General features: G+C 42.7%; 1 protein-coding gene across 6 annotated transcripts in view; it reads left to right on the top strand.

Annotated features, from left to right (window-relative positions):
- Nucleotides 1-18,154, top strand: part of PPFIA3 (PTPRF interacting protein alpha 3) — a 116,523-nt gene that overhangs the window by 58,258 nt on the left and 40,111 nt on the right. For 3 of the 6 annotated variants that reach the window (XM_044281617.1, XM_044281615.1, XM_044281614.1), the window contains exons 9-14: nt 2,355-2,489; nt 5,090-5,173; nt 5,764-5,895; nt 9,351-9,413; nt 10,832-10,911; nt 13,814-13,961. In XM_044281617.1, the coding sequence (XP_044137552.1) occupies nt 2,355-2,489; nt 5,090-5,173; nt 5,764-5,895; nt 9,351-9,413; nt 10,832-10,911; nt 13,814-13,961 (642 nt within the window). The remainder of the gene's footprint in view (nt 1-2,354; nt 2,490-5,089; nt 5,174-5,763; nt 5,896-9,350; nt 9,414-10,831; nt 10,912-13,813; nt 13,962-18,154) is intronic. The other 3 variants (XM_044281616.1, XM_044281619.1, XM_044281618.1) reach the window with 3 other exon arrangements.

The raw sequence follows: 18,154 nt of genomic DNA, 5'->3' as shown, positions 1-18,154 counted from the left end.
TTGTCTACTTCAGAACAATGCACTGACCTACTTCACATTTGTTAGAAGTGTCCCCCTAAAATAAGCCGATCATGGACTATTGGGACACCCAGCAACCAGTTGTAATTTCAACAGGAACATAGTAGTAAGAATTCAGTTTCCCTGTAGCGCCATCACAGGGAAAATGAAGTATTATATGGTGCCTGATGAAATTAGTGGGCTGTCTGAGTCATGCAGGGATGAGCCAGGTCCTCCTAAGAGATACACTCTTCATAGCTAGTCTCTGCCCCAAATAAGAGACTCCCCTGTATTTTATAAGAATTCCTTAATATGGTGTGTATGTGTGTATATATATATATATATATATATATATATATATATATATATAAATCCAGAAAAAGGACGGCACTCCGGTCTTGAAAAGGTAAAAGTGGTTTTAATCAACCTTGCGGTACAACGTTTCGGCTCCAATACTGAGCCTTTGAGAAAGGCTCAGTATTGGAGCCGAAACGTTGTACCGCTAGGTTGATTAAAACCAGTTTTACCTTTTCAAGACCGGAGTGCCGTCCTTTTTCTGGATTCATTGATTGGGGTAAGAAGTCGATTCCCCTGGAACGTGCACCCTATTTTTCCCTCATTGCAGTCAGTGCCGCCATTTTTCGTATCTATATATATATATATATATATATATATATATATATATATATATATATATATATATATAGGTTTCCTAAGCCAAATTTAGGTCAGCCAAAATATTCAGAAGCCTGGTTTGGCTCAGCAAATAATAAGTGTCTGATTGGCAGCGGTCCAACCGCTGGGGCATCCATTGATCATGAGGGCCTGTGTTCCTGGTTGTAAGCCCACTGGTTAGGCACTTATCCTCTATTTCTCACCCACAGGCTTTAATGGCATCCGTTTAACATATACCATATTGTAGCTGCCCATAAGACTCAGCTAGATTTTAAAGAAGGAAAATAAAAAATATAAATAATTTGATTAGACCTTAGCTCAAATTCCCAATCAGACCCCCCAATGTTAAGTACACCTCAGCTCAGAGCCCCAATCAGACCTCAGCTCAGACCTCCATTGTTAATAAGACCCCCAATCAGTCCTCAGATCAGGCCCCCAATGTTAAAAGAACCTACATTAAGACCCCATGTCAGACCCCCAATGTTTTTAAGACCCCAAATCAGACCTCAGATCAGACCCCCATGTTAATCCGACCTCAGATCAGAGGGAAAATAAATAAATCAACTTACATTTCCTGCTCCAGACACCGCCGCCTCCGCTCCTGAGATCCAGCGCTCCTTCTGCTCTTTCTGCCATGCTGTGCTGTGACCCAACGGCGCACAGCGTGAGGTCAGGGCTCGCCAACGTCTTCATGCTGTTCAATGGTCACAGCACAGAGTACGGAGCCTGCAGGAGAAGTCCAGGAGGCGGTGAGTACAGAGCCTGGGAAGCGCTGCATTCACCGCTCACTGGTCCTCCTGTACTTATGAATGCTTTCATAATGGAAGCACTTATTAGTATTCATCCCATAAGATTTACTGACATTTTCCCCTCACTTTGGGTGGAGGAAAAGTGCGTCTTATAGGGCGAAACATACGGTACATCATGAAAAGCTATTGAAAATCTGACGTTTGGGACACCTGTGATGGATGAACCTTACATAAAAGTATACTTTTAATATATACATTTTTTTTCTACTGGACTCTGCAGTATGGAATCTACTATGCTATTCCATACCTTTTTTCTGGGTTATACCAGCCAGATTGAGGCCAAAAATAAATTTCATGGCATCTGTCTGGCAGTTGAAGAACAGAGACACTTTAACGACTTACCTGCCATTTTACCTTTGGCTTCCTAACATATGGAGGGCAAGATGAGTATATCTTTTTATTCAATCACATGTCACTTCTGAGTGTCGATCAGTAAGACTTTCCCTATTTCTTGTATTTGCAGTTTCATAGTCTTTGCTTCCCACCTGCAGTTTTATAGTCTTTGCTTCCCATCTGCTGCTGACCTATATTTCCCATTATGCTTGTTCTTTATCTGTCAGGCAAGCATCAGGGGGATGCAGTTTAGAAGACCATAGTTTTTCCGCTGCTGGTCAGTGGACTTTGTAATAACTGCATTGGACTGTGACCTTAGATTAGATACATTTCCAGGTCACTGGCCAGAGAGTTTGACCTTTGCCGGTCTTCACTGTGCTATTGATCTGCCTGCTCACTGAAATTCCAGACATGGTAGATGAGAAATTATTACATAGGGTCTCTTCCAAGTAGCGTAGATTTATGGGGCTGACAGTACCACATCCTTGCCTTGCTATGTTTGGAACATTCACCTTTAACTCGTCTGACTTCTCTCTGCAGAGCGAAGAGAAGAACCGGCAGCTGCAGGAGTGGCTGGAAGATGCCAAGCAGAAATTGCAGCAGACCCTTCAGAAGGCGGAGACTTTACCAGAGATTGAGGCTCAGCTGGCGCAGCGAGTGGCGGCTCTCAGCAAGGTATCTATACTTACATGCTGCCTAATCAGAGCAAACAGTGGGGGTGAGCGGTAAGGGGGCCACATAGCTTTCCTATTCAGTCCCAGATTCTTTTTCAGAAATAGATTAGAAGTCGGGATTGTGGATGAACTGGTAAATTGGTATAAATGACACATAAATACAGATTAATTTTCTAGGAACAAAGACCTATTGTGTATGATAAATGCTTAATGGTAGGTTTACTGCACACCTCCTAGGGGCCCCGGCAATGTCTCACCCCCTAGCCCATTGTAGGAAATGACTGCTTTGTGTAGGAGCTGTATATATTAGTATTTATTTGGGCAGTGAGATAGCTCCGTCTATCATCATATGTTTTCTTCCCTCTGCATAGCCCATGTATAAGCCTGCTGATCTCCCCTGTGGCAGAGCGGCTTTTGGGCCCCCAAGCCCTATTGCCTTGTCACCGATCCTTCCGTTCATAAGAGAGGGCATGTACCCCGTTCTATTCTAGACATTTTAAAGAGAATTAATCTTCAAATTGTGGGAAGTTGAAGACCTAACCTTGAAGTATTAATACTAAGAGAAGAGATGTATACAAATTGGATGATTGACACGTAGGAACATTGTCTGTGATGCTAACAATGTGAAAAGGTTCTTTGGGAATATATGCAGTAATTATAGCTCAACGTTCAGTACTGTTCTGTCTCCAAGAGCTCATCTCGGGGACTCAATTTTATATTACATCTCATTCATATCTAACAGGTGCACAGATAGATCCTTAATACTTTACCTCTATGGAAGAAGCCTTTCATTTCCTACAATCTCCAAAATATGTTCTTGCACCATATACATTATATAGGTGGCTACTTCAAAGCTGGCCATGCACATTAGATAGCTTTTGGCTAAACAGCTATCATTCCCGAATTCTCACATGCACAAGCAGGCCTTGGCTCGGCCCAGCATGCATTTGTTCTCAGTGTGGAAAAGGAAGTTCAAGGGGTTTTCTGCGACTTGGATATTGATCACCTATCCTCAGGATAGGTCAGCACTTGGCAGCCCCACCGATCAGCTGAATGGGAACTAAGCTACAGTACCTAGGCACAGCCACAACACAGCGGACAAAGCCGTCAGCTGTTTAGTTTCCATCATTGGGCTTGCCCAATAACAGCTTGAGGGTAGAGGGTGTTGGAACCCCACCGATTTGATACTACCCTCAAGATAGGTCTTCAGTATCTAAATCCCAGACAACCTCTTTAAAGTCCTCTCAGCAGCTTATCTCCCCTGAGAACAAAGGACCAGGCATGATAATCTCCAGCATGCCTTATCCTGCTGTTTCCCTCAACATCTGTCATCGGATGTCATCCTGTCCCACCAAAATTGGCAAGTTCAATCAACAGTTATCTATCATCTGTGGCCAGCTTAACAACTTACCACTCCTCCCATAAACATGTAGGCCTGGATCGGCAGAGTTTGCATGTTATTTCATTAGAAATAGAGATGAGCAAATTTCTAGAAATTCAATTTGGGTCCAGTTTGTCTGAATGGGGTCTGATTCGATTTGGATTCAAAATGATACTACCCGAATCAAAAGTGCTTCTCCCTGAAAAGCTGTGAATGACATTCTGGTGTTCTCTCGCTCTCATTCTCTCTCTCTCTCTCTAGCCCTCTTACTTACTGTCTCCTCATTGAATCAAATTAAATCCTGATTATGGAGAACTTGAATTTTTGGAAAAATTCAGCTGAAATACTATAGAATTGATCCGCTCATCTCTAGTGCGGAGACACCTCTTTAAGGGAACAAAGGGTTGAAACTCTACCTGCCACATTATTCCCACCTCCAGTGTCTACACTGAGGAACTGTCAGTCTTCCCCAGTACATATTTCATCAAAATCAATTATCTGACTTTGCGTCAAAGTGTATAGCCAGCTTAAAAAGCTTGATACCCCCTAGTTCTTGGGAGTTATGTTAGCCAATGATTTCTAACATCTGGCCCTCCAGTTGATGTGAAGGAGTAGTTTTGCAAAAGTTGTAGACCACAAGAGGTTAGACATGTATGAAATGTCAAATTTTTTAAGAGGTGTTTGCCTTTTAATATATTTGGCGCAGATCGTATTAATTATCTTCTTTATGAATTGCATATTTACACCGCATACGTTACAAAGAACGCCCGCTCCCGATAATCTACCCATGTAAATGTGCTGTCAGTCACCTGAACAAAATGCTCGGGTTAAATGATCTTTCTTGCAGCACATTTAAATCAATGTTTCTGGGCAGCAGATCGCACTGTGTAAACAGGGAACAATGAATCTGTATGTGGACAAGCAGTAGCAGCAGCCATCACTTGTCCCCATACAGTGGAGGTGATTGCTTCATTTAAGTGCAGGTCTTGCCTCCACTGACAAGCCGGCAGTTATCAGGAAGGAATGGTTCCTTCCTGATAATTGCCTGTTTCGTCAGCGCATGTAGCTGCGCATAAGATATGCCAATCAGTGGCTGGATTTGAATAGATACATTTCTGTGATAGTCACAGATGAACAGCTCTTTCACTCATAACTCTTATAGTCAAGTTTTGTTTATCAAATAGCCATCTTTTACCATCTTCATATCTTTGTGTAACCAGGCAGAGGAGAGACATGGGAATTTTGAAGAGAGGCTTCGTCAACTTGAAGCCCAGCTGGAGGAGAAGAACCAGGAACTACAAAGGGTAGGTGGTACGCTATGACTTAATATCTTACCCCAGGTCCGTTAAAACCTGCTCTTTGTGGACTGATATTCCACATTGTACTCCATTTTTACTGATTCTGCTGTCTAGCCTTTGCATGGTTTAAGGATAGGCAAATGATCAGGAACGAACGTTCCTGGCAATGTTCTTTGTACTAAACATTGGATTGTTTCAACAGCCCACATTCAGCCAGCGAACTAGTTTGTTTGTCAACCTATCGGTTCTTTTCGGTAACAACAAAAATCATTGTCGGCAGCTTATCACGTAACCAGGGCATGTGCTGCCAACAATATGCAAACTGTATTGGACCAACTATTGTACCACCAATTGTTCATCTCCCATGCAGTTTGCAAGCGCCAATCAATTTGTTATGTTGTTGATCGCCACCTGCTATGGCACCCTTTAGCCCATGTGTAAGGACCCTTATACAATGCACAATGTATATTATTGGGGTAACTGAGGCAAGTATCACTGTATATCCACACATTGTAAACAGTGTGGGTTTGTGTTCATATTGTCACGGTAGGCCACTCTCCTGCTTGTGCATGCTGAATGTCTACTGTCTCCTACAGGCCCGTCAAAGGGAGAAAATGAACGATGAACACAATAAGCGTCTGTCGGATACTGTCGATAAACTCCTGTCTGAATCAAACGAAAGACTGCAGTTGCATCTTAAGGAGAGGATGGGAGCCCTGGAGGAGAAGGTATGCGTCCAGGCCCATAAGTTGACCGATGGCTCCTTTCAATATGTTCTGTTTTCTTAGCTTTGTTTCAAAAAGGAGCCTTTGGAAAGGCTGGGAGCCTCCAGATGCAGCGAGAGTTTTTGTAATGTTGCACCTTGTGATTTGTATTCATGTTCTAGGGCCTTAGTTTATGGCAACTGATCTGAGCTTTAGTCTTTTTGGTTACAATATACCCCCTTTAAAAGACAGATTTCACAGTGTTTAGTATTTTGATGACTCAATTGAATGGAGCTGAGATGCAATGCAGACAACACCCATGGGCAAGAGGGGCACTGTGCCTCGCAAAAAGCAGACCCTTTTACTAATCTCTGGCAATCCATTAAAAATATTTGTATCCATGGACTGCAGCATGAAAGGGCCTTTAATGAATGGGCTGCCTGATCTGTGTGCCCATTTCAATGATATCCTATAAAATGTGACCTGTGCTTTAAAAAGTGGGACCTTTAACCCTTAAAGAGAACCTGTCACTAAATAATGCAGTGCAATCTGCAAGCAGCAGGTTATAGAGCATGAGGAGCTGAGCAGATTGATGTGTAGTTTTGTAAAAAAAATTAAACTTGTAATTAATATTTTTAAATCTCTGCTTTTTCTGATTTCAGTTGTACATGGGGGAGGTGTTATCCGTGATTGATAGCATTCTCTGTGTAAGTGTGTATGCATAGATAGTTGTCAATTACTGATAGTTGCACACAGAGAGGTGTTATCAGTGATTGATAGCATTCTCTGTGTAAGTGTGTATGCATAGATAGTTGTCAATTACTGATAGTTGTACACAGGGGAGGTGTTATGAGTGATAGCATTCTCTGTGTAAGTGTGTATACAGAGATAGCTGTCAGCCACTGATAGTTGTAAATGGAGGAGATGTTATCAGTGATTGATAGTATTCTCTGTCTACGTGTGTATACAGAGATAGATGTCAGTCACTTATAGCTGTACAAGGGGGCGGTCTACAGAAGGAGTAGAGATTTAAATGTATAAAATACAAGTTTTAGTGAATCTTTTCCGACAAAAATATATCAGTCCGCTGAGCTCCTCCTGCTCTAAAACATGCTGCCTGCAGATTGTGTTTCATGGTGACAAGTTCTCTTTAATGACCAGGCCTGCTTGAACCATAAAGACCAAGCTTTTTTTAATTTTCTTTTTTCTTAATAAGTTAATTGTATTACAAGAGCCCTAACCTTTTAATTTTAATGTAGAAGTAGGTGCAAGAGGGCTTGTTTTTTAGCGGATTGAGTTTTTTTTTTTATTACACCGCTTTAGGCTACATATAACTTATTGCAAAAATGTAAAAAAAATAAAACATCAATTCTAACCTTGTTTTTGTGCTCTAAGTTGTGTGCCATTCACCATGCAGCTTAAATAAAATATTTTCTTAGTTCTGCGGGTTGTTACAGTTACTGCAATGCCTAGTATGTACAGTTTTTAAAAAAAATCTTTTTTAGCACTTTTGCAAAATTAATGTTCTGAGAGTTACAACTTTTTTATTTTCCCATTGATATAACTGTGTTATGTCTGTTTGCAGGATAAGTTGCTGTTTTTATTGGTATCATCTTTTTCTAATTGAATTTTTGGAAGGGTTGATCAAAAACCAGCAATCCTGTGTGTTTTTTTTCTGAGAGCCGTCATGAGGGTTTGCTTTTTCCAACATAAGCTGCAGGGTACACTAGACTTACTGTCTCTGGCAGGGCCAAATAGACATGACCAGATAGCAGACCTGGGTCTTATTCAGGCCCCCCAGCTGCCGTAAAAGTCCATCAGCTCCCAACAGTTTATGCCCTGATTGCTGTTGACCGCAGTATCTGATAGGTTAAATGACCATGACTGGGTTTATAGCTGTGATATACAGCTGACGCCCACTGCGGAAGTTGCAGTTACAGTAATAAACAGCACCAGCCGAGCTCTCCTGAAGGCACTTGGAAGCACTGAGTGGCCTGGATCAGGCTAAGGCATATGATTACATGTAAACGAGAGGAACTCTAGCTCCCATAAAGCTGTGCTTTATTTTGCCAAGGATGTAAAAGCCAAATATAGAAGACAAGCAGCACTTATGCGTTTCGGGTCACTCATGAGTATGGTGTGCTCCTTACTACATCTAGTACTCTCTTCAGCTTTTCCTTTGCCCCTCAATGGGTGTCCTGCTTTCATGATAAGGTGGTTCTCTAAAATAAATATAATGTAGAAATATATAAAATTATATAAACATGTAAATATGCATTATTTATATCAGTGCCCATGGTTTATGTACTCATATGTACATTTCCATTCAGCAGGTGCTCTTCCCCATTAAATCCTTAGGCAAAGGCCTACTGTGCCTATGTGCAAATCGGGCTATGACTACATGAATAACTAGGCCTTGTATTTCGATGTGGTTCCCTAGGAATGCATTGATTTTACTACATTTAGCTGTGTTGAAACGCGCTTTTGTTGTGGTGTTGGTGTTCATAGGACAAGTCTCTATAGCCAGGATATTTATGATAATTCCGTAAAGAAATATGGCAGCATACATTGAGCCACCTATAAATATAGGGGTTATCCCATGAATAATGTAAAAAAGATAGTCAGACATCAAATACTGTAGTACATGATGAACTCTTTCTATCAAAGCTGGAACCAGCCCTGTACCTCAAATGGATCCAGAGGTCACCATTCTATGCTCCAATTGCTCTGATAGGTTTTCTTCAGGATCGCAGCTCAGTGTGTCTTGTCTGTGTTGCTACAGTTCAGGGGATGTGTCCTTTCTGCTGCAGCTATCTCCCTATCCAGCTCAGGGGGATTGTTCTTTCTGCTGCAGCTCTCTCTCTGTAAGGGTCCATTCACACGTCCGTAAGTGTTTTGCTCTCCGCAAATTGCGGATCCGCAAAACGAGGACACCGGCCATGTGCGTTCCGCATTTTGCGGACCGCACAAGGCCAGCACTTTAAATAGAAATGCCTTTTCTTGTCCGTGCCTGCACTGTGTGCTGTCCGGATCTTTTTCGCCCCCATTGAAAATGAATGGGTCCGGATCTGTTCTGCAATGTTGCGCAACGAATCCGGACCCGTTTTGCCAATGAGTGAATGGACCCTAACAGTCTCCGCTTCTAACAGTGAATATAAATAGATATGGGTGTTGGCATTTGAAGGGTGGAACTGTGCATGCGCGACCACCTCAGCGAGGTGAACAGAGAAATATGCAAAAGAACAAATAGCAGGTGAAGCTAAACAGATACATGTTATTAAATAGCTCACTGACTATACTAAATTTACAAAACTATTCAGATTCAGGTGTTGAATATTTTTCGTAGGACAACCCTTGCTAGCTGATTTGCAACTAACCGTTTTTCCTTCTCAGTAACACGGCCATCCCCTCTATGCTTTTCCTCTGTTAACTATATACTCACTGTAGTCTTTTCCTTTTGCTTGCTTCCTCTCTCTCAGAACACTCTCTCAGAGGAGATAGCTAACATGAAAAAGCTGCAGGAGGAGCTTCTTCTCAATAAGGTTTGTATCAGGGTTTCCCTGAGAGTGGCTTACGATGGTCTTGTAGAACATATGGCAATAAAGTAGCTATCTGCATGATAGGATGAGAGGGAGGACGTTAGAGGCGGAGTATACCTTTTCTTGAATTTAATGTCATTCTGACGTTTGTTAATAGAAAAAATAAAAAATTAAATTGTAAATCACAGATACAAGCTGTTACGGCCCAGAAGGGTAATGTTTTCCTTTTGTTGTTAATTGTTGCTGTCTGACAAGAGCGTGGTAGTAGCATCATTTATGTTAGCGTGGTCATTTGGGTTTTCTACTTAAATATTGTTTGGAGGTTTTATATATATTTCCATAAGCGACCCAAACCACCCCAGGATCCAGGTGGACGGTCCCAGATTTTGAGCACTCTTCCACAGTCCCACTTCCAACTGTATGTGCGTTCTCAGGAAACAGTTACAGTTGAATACAGTGGTAAAACAGGGAGCCATCAGCTACCTTCTCACCCACCCTGCGACCACTATGGTTGGAGGCTTAGTGCAGGTGTGATGTACAGTAGTGACATCATCATGTGTGCTGCAACCCGTACGGGCCAGAAGAAGCCTACACTAAGTGGTGAGCTTCGTTCATTGTGTGAACACCAGGGCTAGATGACTATTAGATTTGGAGGCACTAAAAGGGCATTATGCTTCATGAGGGGCACTAAGGGGGATAATACAGCATGAAGATGCACTCAGGGCACATGATGCTACATGGGGGCCCTAAGGGGCCTTATGCTGCATTGGGATACTGAGGGTTCATGATACTTCATGGAGCTTTAAGGGAACATAATTCTTCATGTGGGTCAACTATAGGGGCATAATACTCCATGAGAGGCAGGCTCTAACCAAGCATCATACCTCATGGGGGCACTATGGGAGCATAATAGAGAGGAAAGAGGCACTAAGCAGGGGCACATACTGCATAAGGGCACTAAGAGGGTATTATACTGAAGGGGAAGGCACTAGGAGCCATCATACTATGTTGGGGGCATTAAGGGGCATCATACTATGTGGGGGCAATAACAAGGCATCATACATTGTGAGGGCACTAAGGGGGCGTTGTTACTGATTTGGGGCACCTTCACTATGTGGGGGGGGGGCTTTCTTACTTTGTGGAGATACAAAGGGGACTCTTTTGGAATGGGTGACTATGTATTGGACGTGGGTGGGGTTAGAGACATGGCTTAATGTATAAACCTCTGCTGCGGCATTCTTCATGTGCCACTGCTGTAGTCCCTCTTTGCAAATGATCAAAGTTGGTATGATTTCTATGATTTTTGATAATGAATATTTGATAATCCAGCCCACTGATGCCAGTATGAAGTTTTCAGTGCTGAAGTTTTCTGAATGGTGCCTGGTACATTTTATAAATGTTCTCCTGTCTTCCTCCTCTAGGAGCAACTAGTGGCTGAGATTGACCGTATGCAGCTAGAGATAGACCAGCTGAGAGGGCGACCTTCGTCCACATACTCCAGGTGAATCATTTTGTCATTTGGATGGTTCTACGAGCCCAATGTTAATGTCCATGCCCAAATCTGCACTACTTACAAGTATATGATAAAAGCAGTGCAGAGATATGGTCACTACAATGCACTTCCCGGTTCAACCATGTAGGAAGTGATTTGTTATACATGAAGACATGACCACTAAGTTTCTTCATATGAGTCAGGATATGTAATTTTAGAATTGAGTATTCTGCCTACCATTTCATGGTAGGTTAGGGCTTCACAATCTTTGTCTACTGGTACCTCACCAGTCAGAACATGGTGATTCCTTGGCCTCATTGTTGGTAGTAAACCACAGCGAAATCTCTCAAAGGGAACCTGTCATCAACTTTATGCAAGACAGATATGCTGATTTCAGCGGTCTGTCATTTATTGAAAGTTGAAAGTAAGTGGTTGCCAAGAACCAACATCACAATCATTGCAGACTGGGCCTGGAAAAGAGTCCCGGCTACCTGAGAAGAGTCGTGGTTATTCATGAATTCCTGCTCTCCTGCCCACCTGCTGATGATAGCCAGTCTTCTACCTAGTTTTCTCCCTTTCTCTCTAGTTAAGAACTTTCAACCATCAGCAGATGGACAGGGAGAGCAGGAGATTATGAATAACTATGACTCTTCTCAGGTAGATTTGACTCTTTTTCAAGGCCTGGACTGCAATGATTATGATGCTGGCTCTTGACAACCACTGACTTTTAGCTCATGAGTGACACACCGCTGACATCTGCATTTCTGTCACTATTTTATGCTGCCCTTCATGAGGTCAGCATAAAGTTGATGACTGGTTCCCTTCAAAGCATCTCTGTTTATCATAAAACTTGTCTTCTAAAGGCTGTGCAAAATTAAAAATGTAAATATGTACAAAAATAGTAAGTCATGTTGCTAAACCAGAAATTGGTACAACCATATAAATGTTGTAAAAACTAGTGCCAAGGTTAATTGGTTGTACTTCACCAACCATTGAGAGGACGTTTCTAGTGAGGCCTGCTTTACAGTTTGAGAATCGCCGGTTTAAGGTAAATCTGTAACACCCAATTTTTAATTTTTAGAGTGTTCCTTTAAAGAGTAACCATCGTTAACATTTTTGCCATAAATCAGTATTATAAGCTAAGCTATGAAATTTTGTAATATATCTCAATGCAGAAAAACTCTTCTTTCTCCACTTGTCAGACTTCTCTCCTCCTCTTACCTGCCTCCTGCACTGATCACTCACTCTCCATTTACTTGTAAAATCCCTACACAGATTTCAGCTTTACTGAGAGATCAGGTTACAGCTACAGCTATGCCCATAGGCGTGTATGGGGAGTGGAGGGGATGGAAGGAGCAGCTGCAGAAAGAGGCACAGAGATGCTGCTGCTGGCTGTAGTAAGCTATAAGATGCCCAAAGCTGGATTCACAGCTACACTGCCTATTACTGCTGTATAATGTCCCCCATGCTGTGCATGTGTGATAGAGAAATAAGGAAACATTATGTCTTCTTCTTTGTGAAATGTATGGGAGACATTATAGAGCTAATCTCTGCCGACTAACTCATGAAATACTGACTATTAGAAATGGAGCCTACAGAGGGAAGAATGCAGCCATATAATGGCCAGAAATGGCGTTATTCCTCATGTACCCACACAACAAATTATTCTTAAAAATTCACCCAGAATTGGTCACACAAGCTCTTCTGACTTAACCTTGGCCGTCATTTCTCACTTGGTCTGGATTTTTAGTATAGGAAAGTGACCTCATACAGCACTGTAACCTTCAGTCAAGACCAAAAGAGAGGCGCAGGGCAGGGTTTATTAAGGAGATCCTGAGCACCCGCTGAGCTTAGGACTGCCCACAGGGCACTTACAAACTAATTTGTATATCAGAGAAAGCTTCATTTGATAGTGATTGGGTCTCAGGTGCGCAAAGGTATGCTTGCACAACTGCTTTAATGCGCTGGAATTGGGCAAAAAGAAGCTGACACACTGTGTTTAGCTATAAAGAGTAGACTAGGGAATAGATAGTAGGGAGTAATGCATGACTGCAGGATCAGACTACATCAATGGTTTGTTTGTAGTCTGTAACCATGGAGACAGATACCTCTGCATGGAAGCCAAGACTATTTGGAGAGTTGCTTCATTTTTATTTTAAATGCTTGCAAAGATGGACATACCCTTTAAGTCATTTTAATGACTAATAATGTCATATCTTTGCTTTATTATGTCTTTTCTATACCCTTCTATTTATTGCTACACTCTATCTTTTCCCTTATACCACCGCACTCCACAAGTATCTGCTTCAACTATGCATTTTGTAAGTGTGTACTCGACAAAAGACTATTTTGCTTGTTCAATTATGTGACCAGTTCAAGGGAATCTATGTAGACCGGAGCTCAGATGTTGTCGTTCGTCGCTTGTTTGTTTCAGTGTCTATGTCTTTTCTGTGTAGCACATATTAAAGGCCTTCCGTCACTGAACCGAGAACACTGGTGCCTTTTTAAAAGGACAAATCTTATGTCGCACATATTCCCAGAATGCTCTGCATCCTACTGTCTTCACTGTCAGCCATCTTGTTCCGGCAGCTTCACACAGGTCCAATTCTCATTACAGTCAATTGCAATTTTCGCAATTTTTTTCTTATGCAGTTTTATACTTGACAATTGACGATATGGTAGTGTGAGACTGCAGGAACAGGGCCCAAAAGTAGAGGCCCTAATGCCGTACTTCTTGTCTGTCGTTTCAGTCCCTGTGTCGGTTCTGCAGTTATGCACTGATTGAAGCATGTGCATCACGTTTTGCATGTATCATACATGTCCGTAAAACCAGGACAGAAGTTACAAATGACAGTTCATCATGTACTTATGGCTATGCTCAATATTGCATTATATCATCTTCCATCTACAGATCTCTCCCTGGCAGTGCCCTAGAGCTCCGCTACTCCCAGGCACCAACCCTACCCATGGGCAGCCACATGGATCACTACAGCAGCACAGCCGTGATTAGGCGGCCGAAAAAGGGTCGTTGGGCGGCATTGAAAGACGATCCCACAAAGGTACTGTGCATAGGCTTGATACCCCTTACACATTTGAGACATATCTGCAGCATACACTTAAAATATCTAATGGGGGGGTCTATCAGCTACAGATAGAATGAGGTCCCTCATCCCTTGTGCTGCATCCAGGAGAAGATGAAGTAGAGAGGTGGCCACATATGTTCGACTCTCTCAGTTTAACTCTATGGATGTAGCAGAGCAAGCTTGAATGGAGACATACATAGACTTGACTAGAAGAGGAGAACCTGTGTGGACACCTCTCAGACTGATGCAAAGCTGGAGCCTCCACATATCAGATATATTCAGCATATCATGTGGCTACTACTATCTTTTTCAGTACTCCTATGCTTCTAATCCTGGTAATGATAGGAGATTACATTGTTTTGCTTCTTGTCACATCTGTAAAAATGTTATCACCCTAAAGGGAATCTGTCAGCCTCAAATCATCTCCCAAACTAGAATAAGTAGTGTATAGTGTAAGCCATGATGAGTCCGGTTACGTAATATTTATTTTCACGCTCACTTGCATTCCCCGAACCAACAGCAAAATGCATTGAGAGGGCTCCAGCATAACGTAAACGGGACGGATCCGTTATGCAGGCCATAGACTTCTATTATGACAGAATGAAAAACGGAATGCCTCTAAAGGGATTCTGTTATGCATTCCGTCATGGAATTGCGTTATGGTCTGTGGTAACGGAATCCATAACGCAATTTAGTAAATACCACAACACGAACCCGCACTTCCATATATGAAATTTGCTCATCCCTAGTTGCTGCAATTGCTCAGTCTCATAGAGATTTAGGGTTTCCGGGCAGCACATCCCATAGTGATTTAGGGTTTCCGGGCAGCACATCCCATAGTGATTTAGGGTTTCCGGGCAGCACATCCCATAGTGATTTAGGGTTTCCGGGCAGGACATCCCATAGTGATGTAGGGTTTCCGGGCAGGACATGCCTGTTTACACAGTACAAACTACTGCCCAGAAGGGATGATTTCATGTGCTGCATAAATGATGAATTCACCTGATGAGCGAGCATGCCAACTGTTGTTCCCGCTAATTGCCTGTAAATGCGCCTTTATGCAAAATGGGGCTAAACACAATACTACCCTCCCTTAGGCTACTTTCACACTTGCAGCAGATAGATCCGGCAAGCTGTTCCGTCGCCGGAACTGCCTGCCGAATCAGGCAAAACGTATGCCAACTGATGGCATTAGTAAGACTGATCAGGATCCTGATCAGTCAAAAAAATGCATTGAAATACCGGATCCCTCTTTCCGGTGTCATCCGGCAAATCGGATCCGGCATTTACGTTTTTCACCTTTTTTCCCCCCGGTATTTTGAATGCCGGATCCGGCACTAATACATTCCTATGGGAAAAAATGCCGGCATTCAGACAAGTCTCCAGTTTTTTTTGCGGTAGATAAAACCGCAGCATGCTACGGTTTTATCTGTTGCCTGATCAGTCAAAAAGACTGAACTGAAGACATCCTGATGCAAACTGAACGGATTGCTCTCCATTCAGAATGTATGGGGATAAAACTGATCAGTTCTTTTCCGGTATTGAGCCCCTAGGACGGAACTCTATGCCGGAAAAGAATAACGCTAGTGTGAAAGTACCCTTAGAATGATTATTTTACCTAATTTGTCCCCTTACACAGTTACATAACATTTTCTGTGTTTGTTAAGAGGTAGTCATTTTGTCTTCCTCGCCTGCAGATAATACGGGAGGTTTATGAAATGGAGAGGGGCTTGGACAACTGTCTGTTGCTGAGGGGCACCTTGCTTTAGCAGAAATCTTCCACCTCTGCTCTAAACATGGGGGGAGGCGCCGAGTAGACGGTTTTCAGGAAGAAAGCGCTCCTTTCTGACAACCACTTATTCGGCAGTGGAGTTGTAGAGCTGCATGTACATGCGGTGATCTCCTCCACAATACGGGGACAAGTGATGGCTACTGGTATCGTTCATCCTCATAACAGCTGCATTTATCCTGTTTACACCACACGATCTGCTGCCCAGTAATGATAATTTAGGTGCCCTCAATAAGAATTGGTTCACCCAATGAACGAGCATTTCACTCATTCATCGGGTGATCTGCGGCACCTCTAGACAGGCTGATTATTGGGAACAATCAGCCCCATTATCGGCCCATGTAAATCCACCTTAAAGGGGTTGTGTCATCTTAGACAATGGGGGCGTATTGCTAGGATATGCCCCTATTGTGTGATAGGTGAGGGTTCCACCGCTGGGACCTGCACCTATCTCGTAAACGGAGCCTTGAAAGTCACGGAGGGCGCACCGCGCTTGTGCGGCCAGCGCTCCCATTTTTTTCTATGGGGCTGACTAAGATAGAGAGCCAGCACTCGTCTATTTTCGATGGTCCCATAGAAAGGAATAGAGGGCGGCCGTTCATGTGCAGTGCGCCCTCCATAACTTTCGGGGCTCCGTTCTCTGTGTAGGTGCGGGTCCCGCATTAATCAGACATTGGGGGCATATCCTAGCAATATGCCACCATTGTCTGAGATGACACAATCCCTTTAACTGTACAGGAGAATAATAGGTTATCTATGTCCTGCCTCTTCAGATAAGGCTACTTTCACACTAGCGTTTCTATTTTTCACTATTGAGATCCGTCATAGGATCTCAGTACCGGAGAAAAAACGCTTCCGTTTTGTCCCCGTTCATTGTCAATGGAGACAAAGCGTAACTGAACAGAACGGAGCGCTCCAAAATGCATTCCGTTCGTTTGGTTGCGTTGGCCCACAATGCAAGTCAATCGGGATGGATCCGTTTTCTTTGACACAATAGAAAACGGATCCGTCCCCCATTGACTTTCAATGGAGTTCATGACTGATCCGTCTTGGCAATGCTACAGATAATACAACCAGATCCATTCATTACGGATGCAGACGGTTGTATTAACAGTAACAGAAGATTTTTTTGCTGAGCCCTGCCGGATCCAGTAAAAACGCTAGTGTGAAAGTAGCCTAACCCCTATCCCACAGTCAGTTTTCAGCAGATATTTTTTCCTTTGAGTATTTAATTCATTTGTAGGAATATTGCGCCTTTAAGAATGACTTAGTGGCCATAGACTATAAGTATCTGTGTTGAGTGAGCGCTATTTCTGCCTCAGTGTAAATCGTTCTCTTTCTTTGTTTTTATGCTGTCTTCCTGGACTCGCTCTCATGTAAGTATCCTTGTCTTCTTCCTGCCGCATGTCGACAGTAGAATTGTACCCTAAATACACATATCCCAATAGCAGTGCGTGGAATTGGAGTAGTAAATTGCCCATTATCTTGTGTAGCAGGCTTTGGGGGAATAATGGTTCACTTCCATATTACTATTCAGAGACCAGAGGAGGCATTGATGTTACCATATATTTAGTGCTATAAACCTCAGCTGTTTGTATGAGCTGGATACAGATGAGATGAACCTAGAGGAAGCAAGGACAACAGAAGGACAGGAAAATGTCCGTCAGTGTTTCAGCCTAGCCAGGAATTCATTCTTTAATACTGTTCTCAATAAGGTTTATGGCTGACAGACATATCCTGTCCTGCTGGTGGCCCCAGATCCTCCTCTTTTTAGAGGAAGCAGCTGTACTGAGGTGGGTCACAGTTTTTTGTTTTTTTTTCCCATAGGAAATAATATAAAGTCTGTTCAAAGTAATTGACTACATTAGGTCCTTTGCAGTCTCTTATAAGCACCTATGTGATAATTGCATGAACCCAACACTCTGGAAACTGTTATATTGCTGTGGTGTTGTACCTGTAATGCAGGCACTTTTCTTGGAAAATGTGTTACCCGCAGCTGCCACTGGAGGGAGCTCACTGCACACAATTACATAGCACCCAGTGAGTTCAGTGGGAGCTTTGAATAATTTCAGTGGTGGCTGCAGGCAGCTAGGATTGTATTGTTTACCTGTCATGCTATGATAAGGTGCAGGAGGTTTGGAACTTTGTGCCAGAAAAAAAGAGCTCCGATCCCTGAATGTGTAACAAAACCATCCAGGGCAGACTTTTCAACTTGGCTATTTATGCCATATTGTCATATATGCCTGTTCTCTGACTACTGTTGGTAGTAGGTTACAATTTAGTCATAACGGGAGGTGTGATTAGTTATAGGTTCAGAATGGGCCACTAGACCCTCAACTGGACCCTATTCTAACACTCCAATGGAGCCCAGCCTTAAAGT

The sequence above is a fragment of the Bufo gargarizans genome, chromosome 2 (genome assembly GCF_014858855.1).
Source record: "Bufo gargarizans isolate SCDJY-AF-19 chromosome 2, ASM1485885v1, whole genome shotgun sequence".
Taxonomy (NCBI): domain Eukaryota; kingdom Metazoa; phylum Chordata; class Amphibia; order Anura; family Bufonidae; genus Bufo; species Bufo gargarizans.
This window is presented reverse-complemented; position numbering and strand designations above follow the sequence as displayed.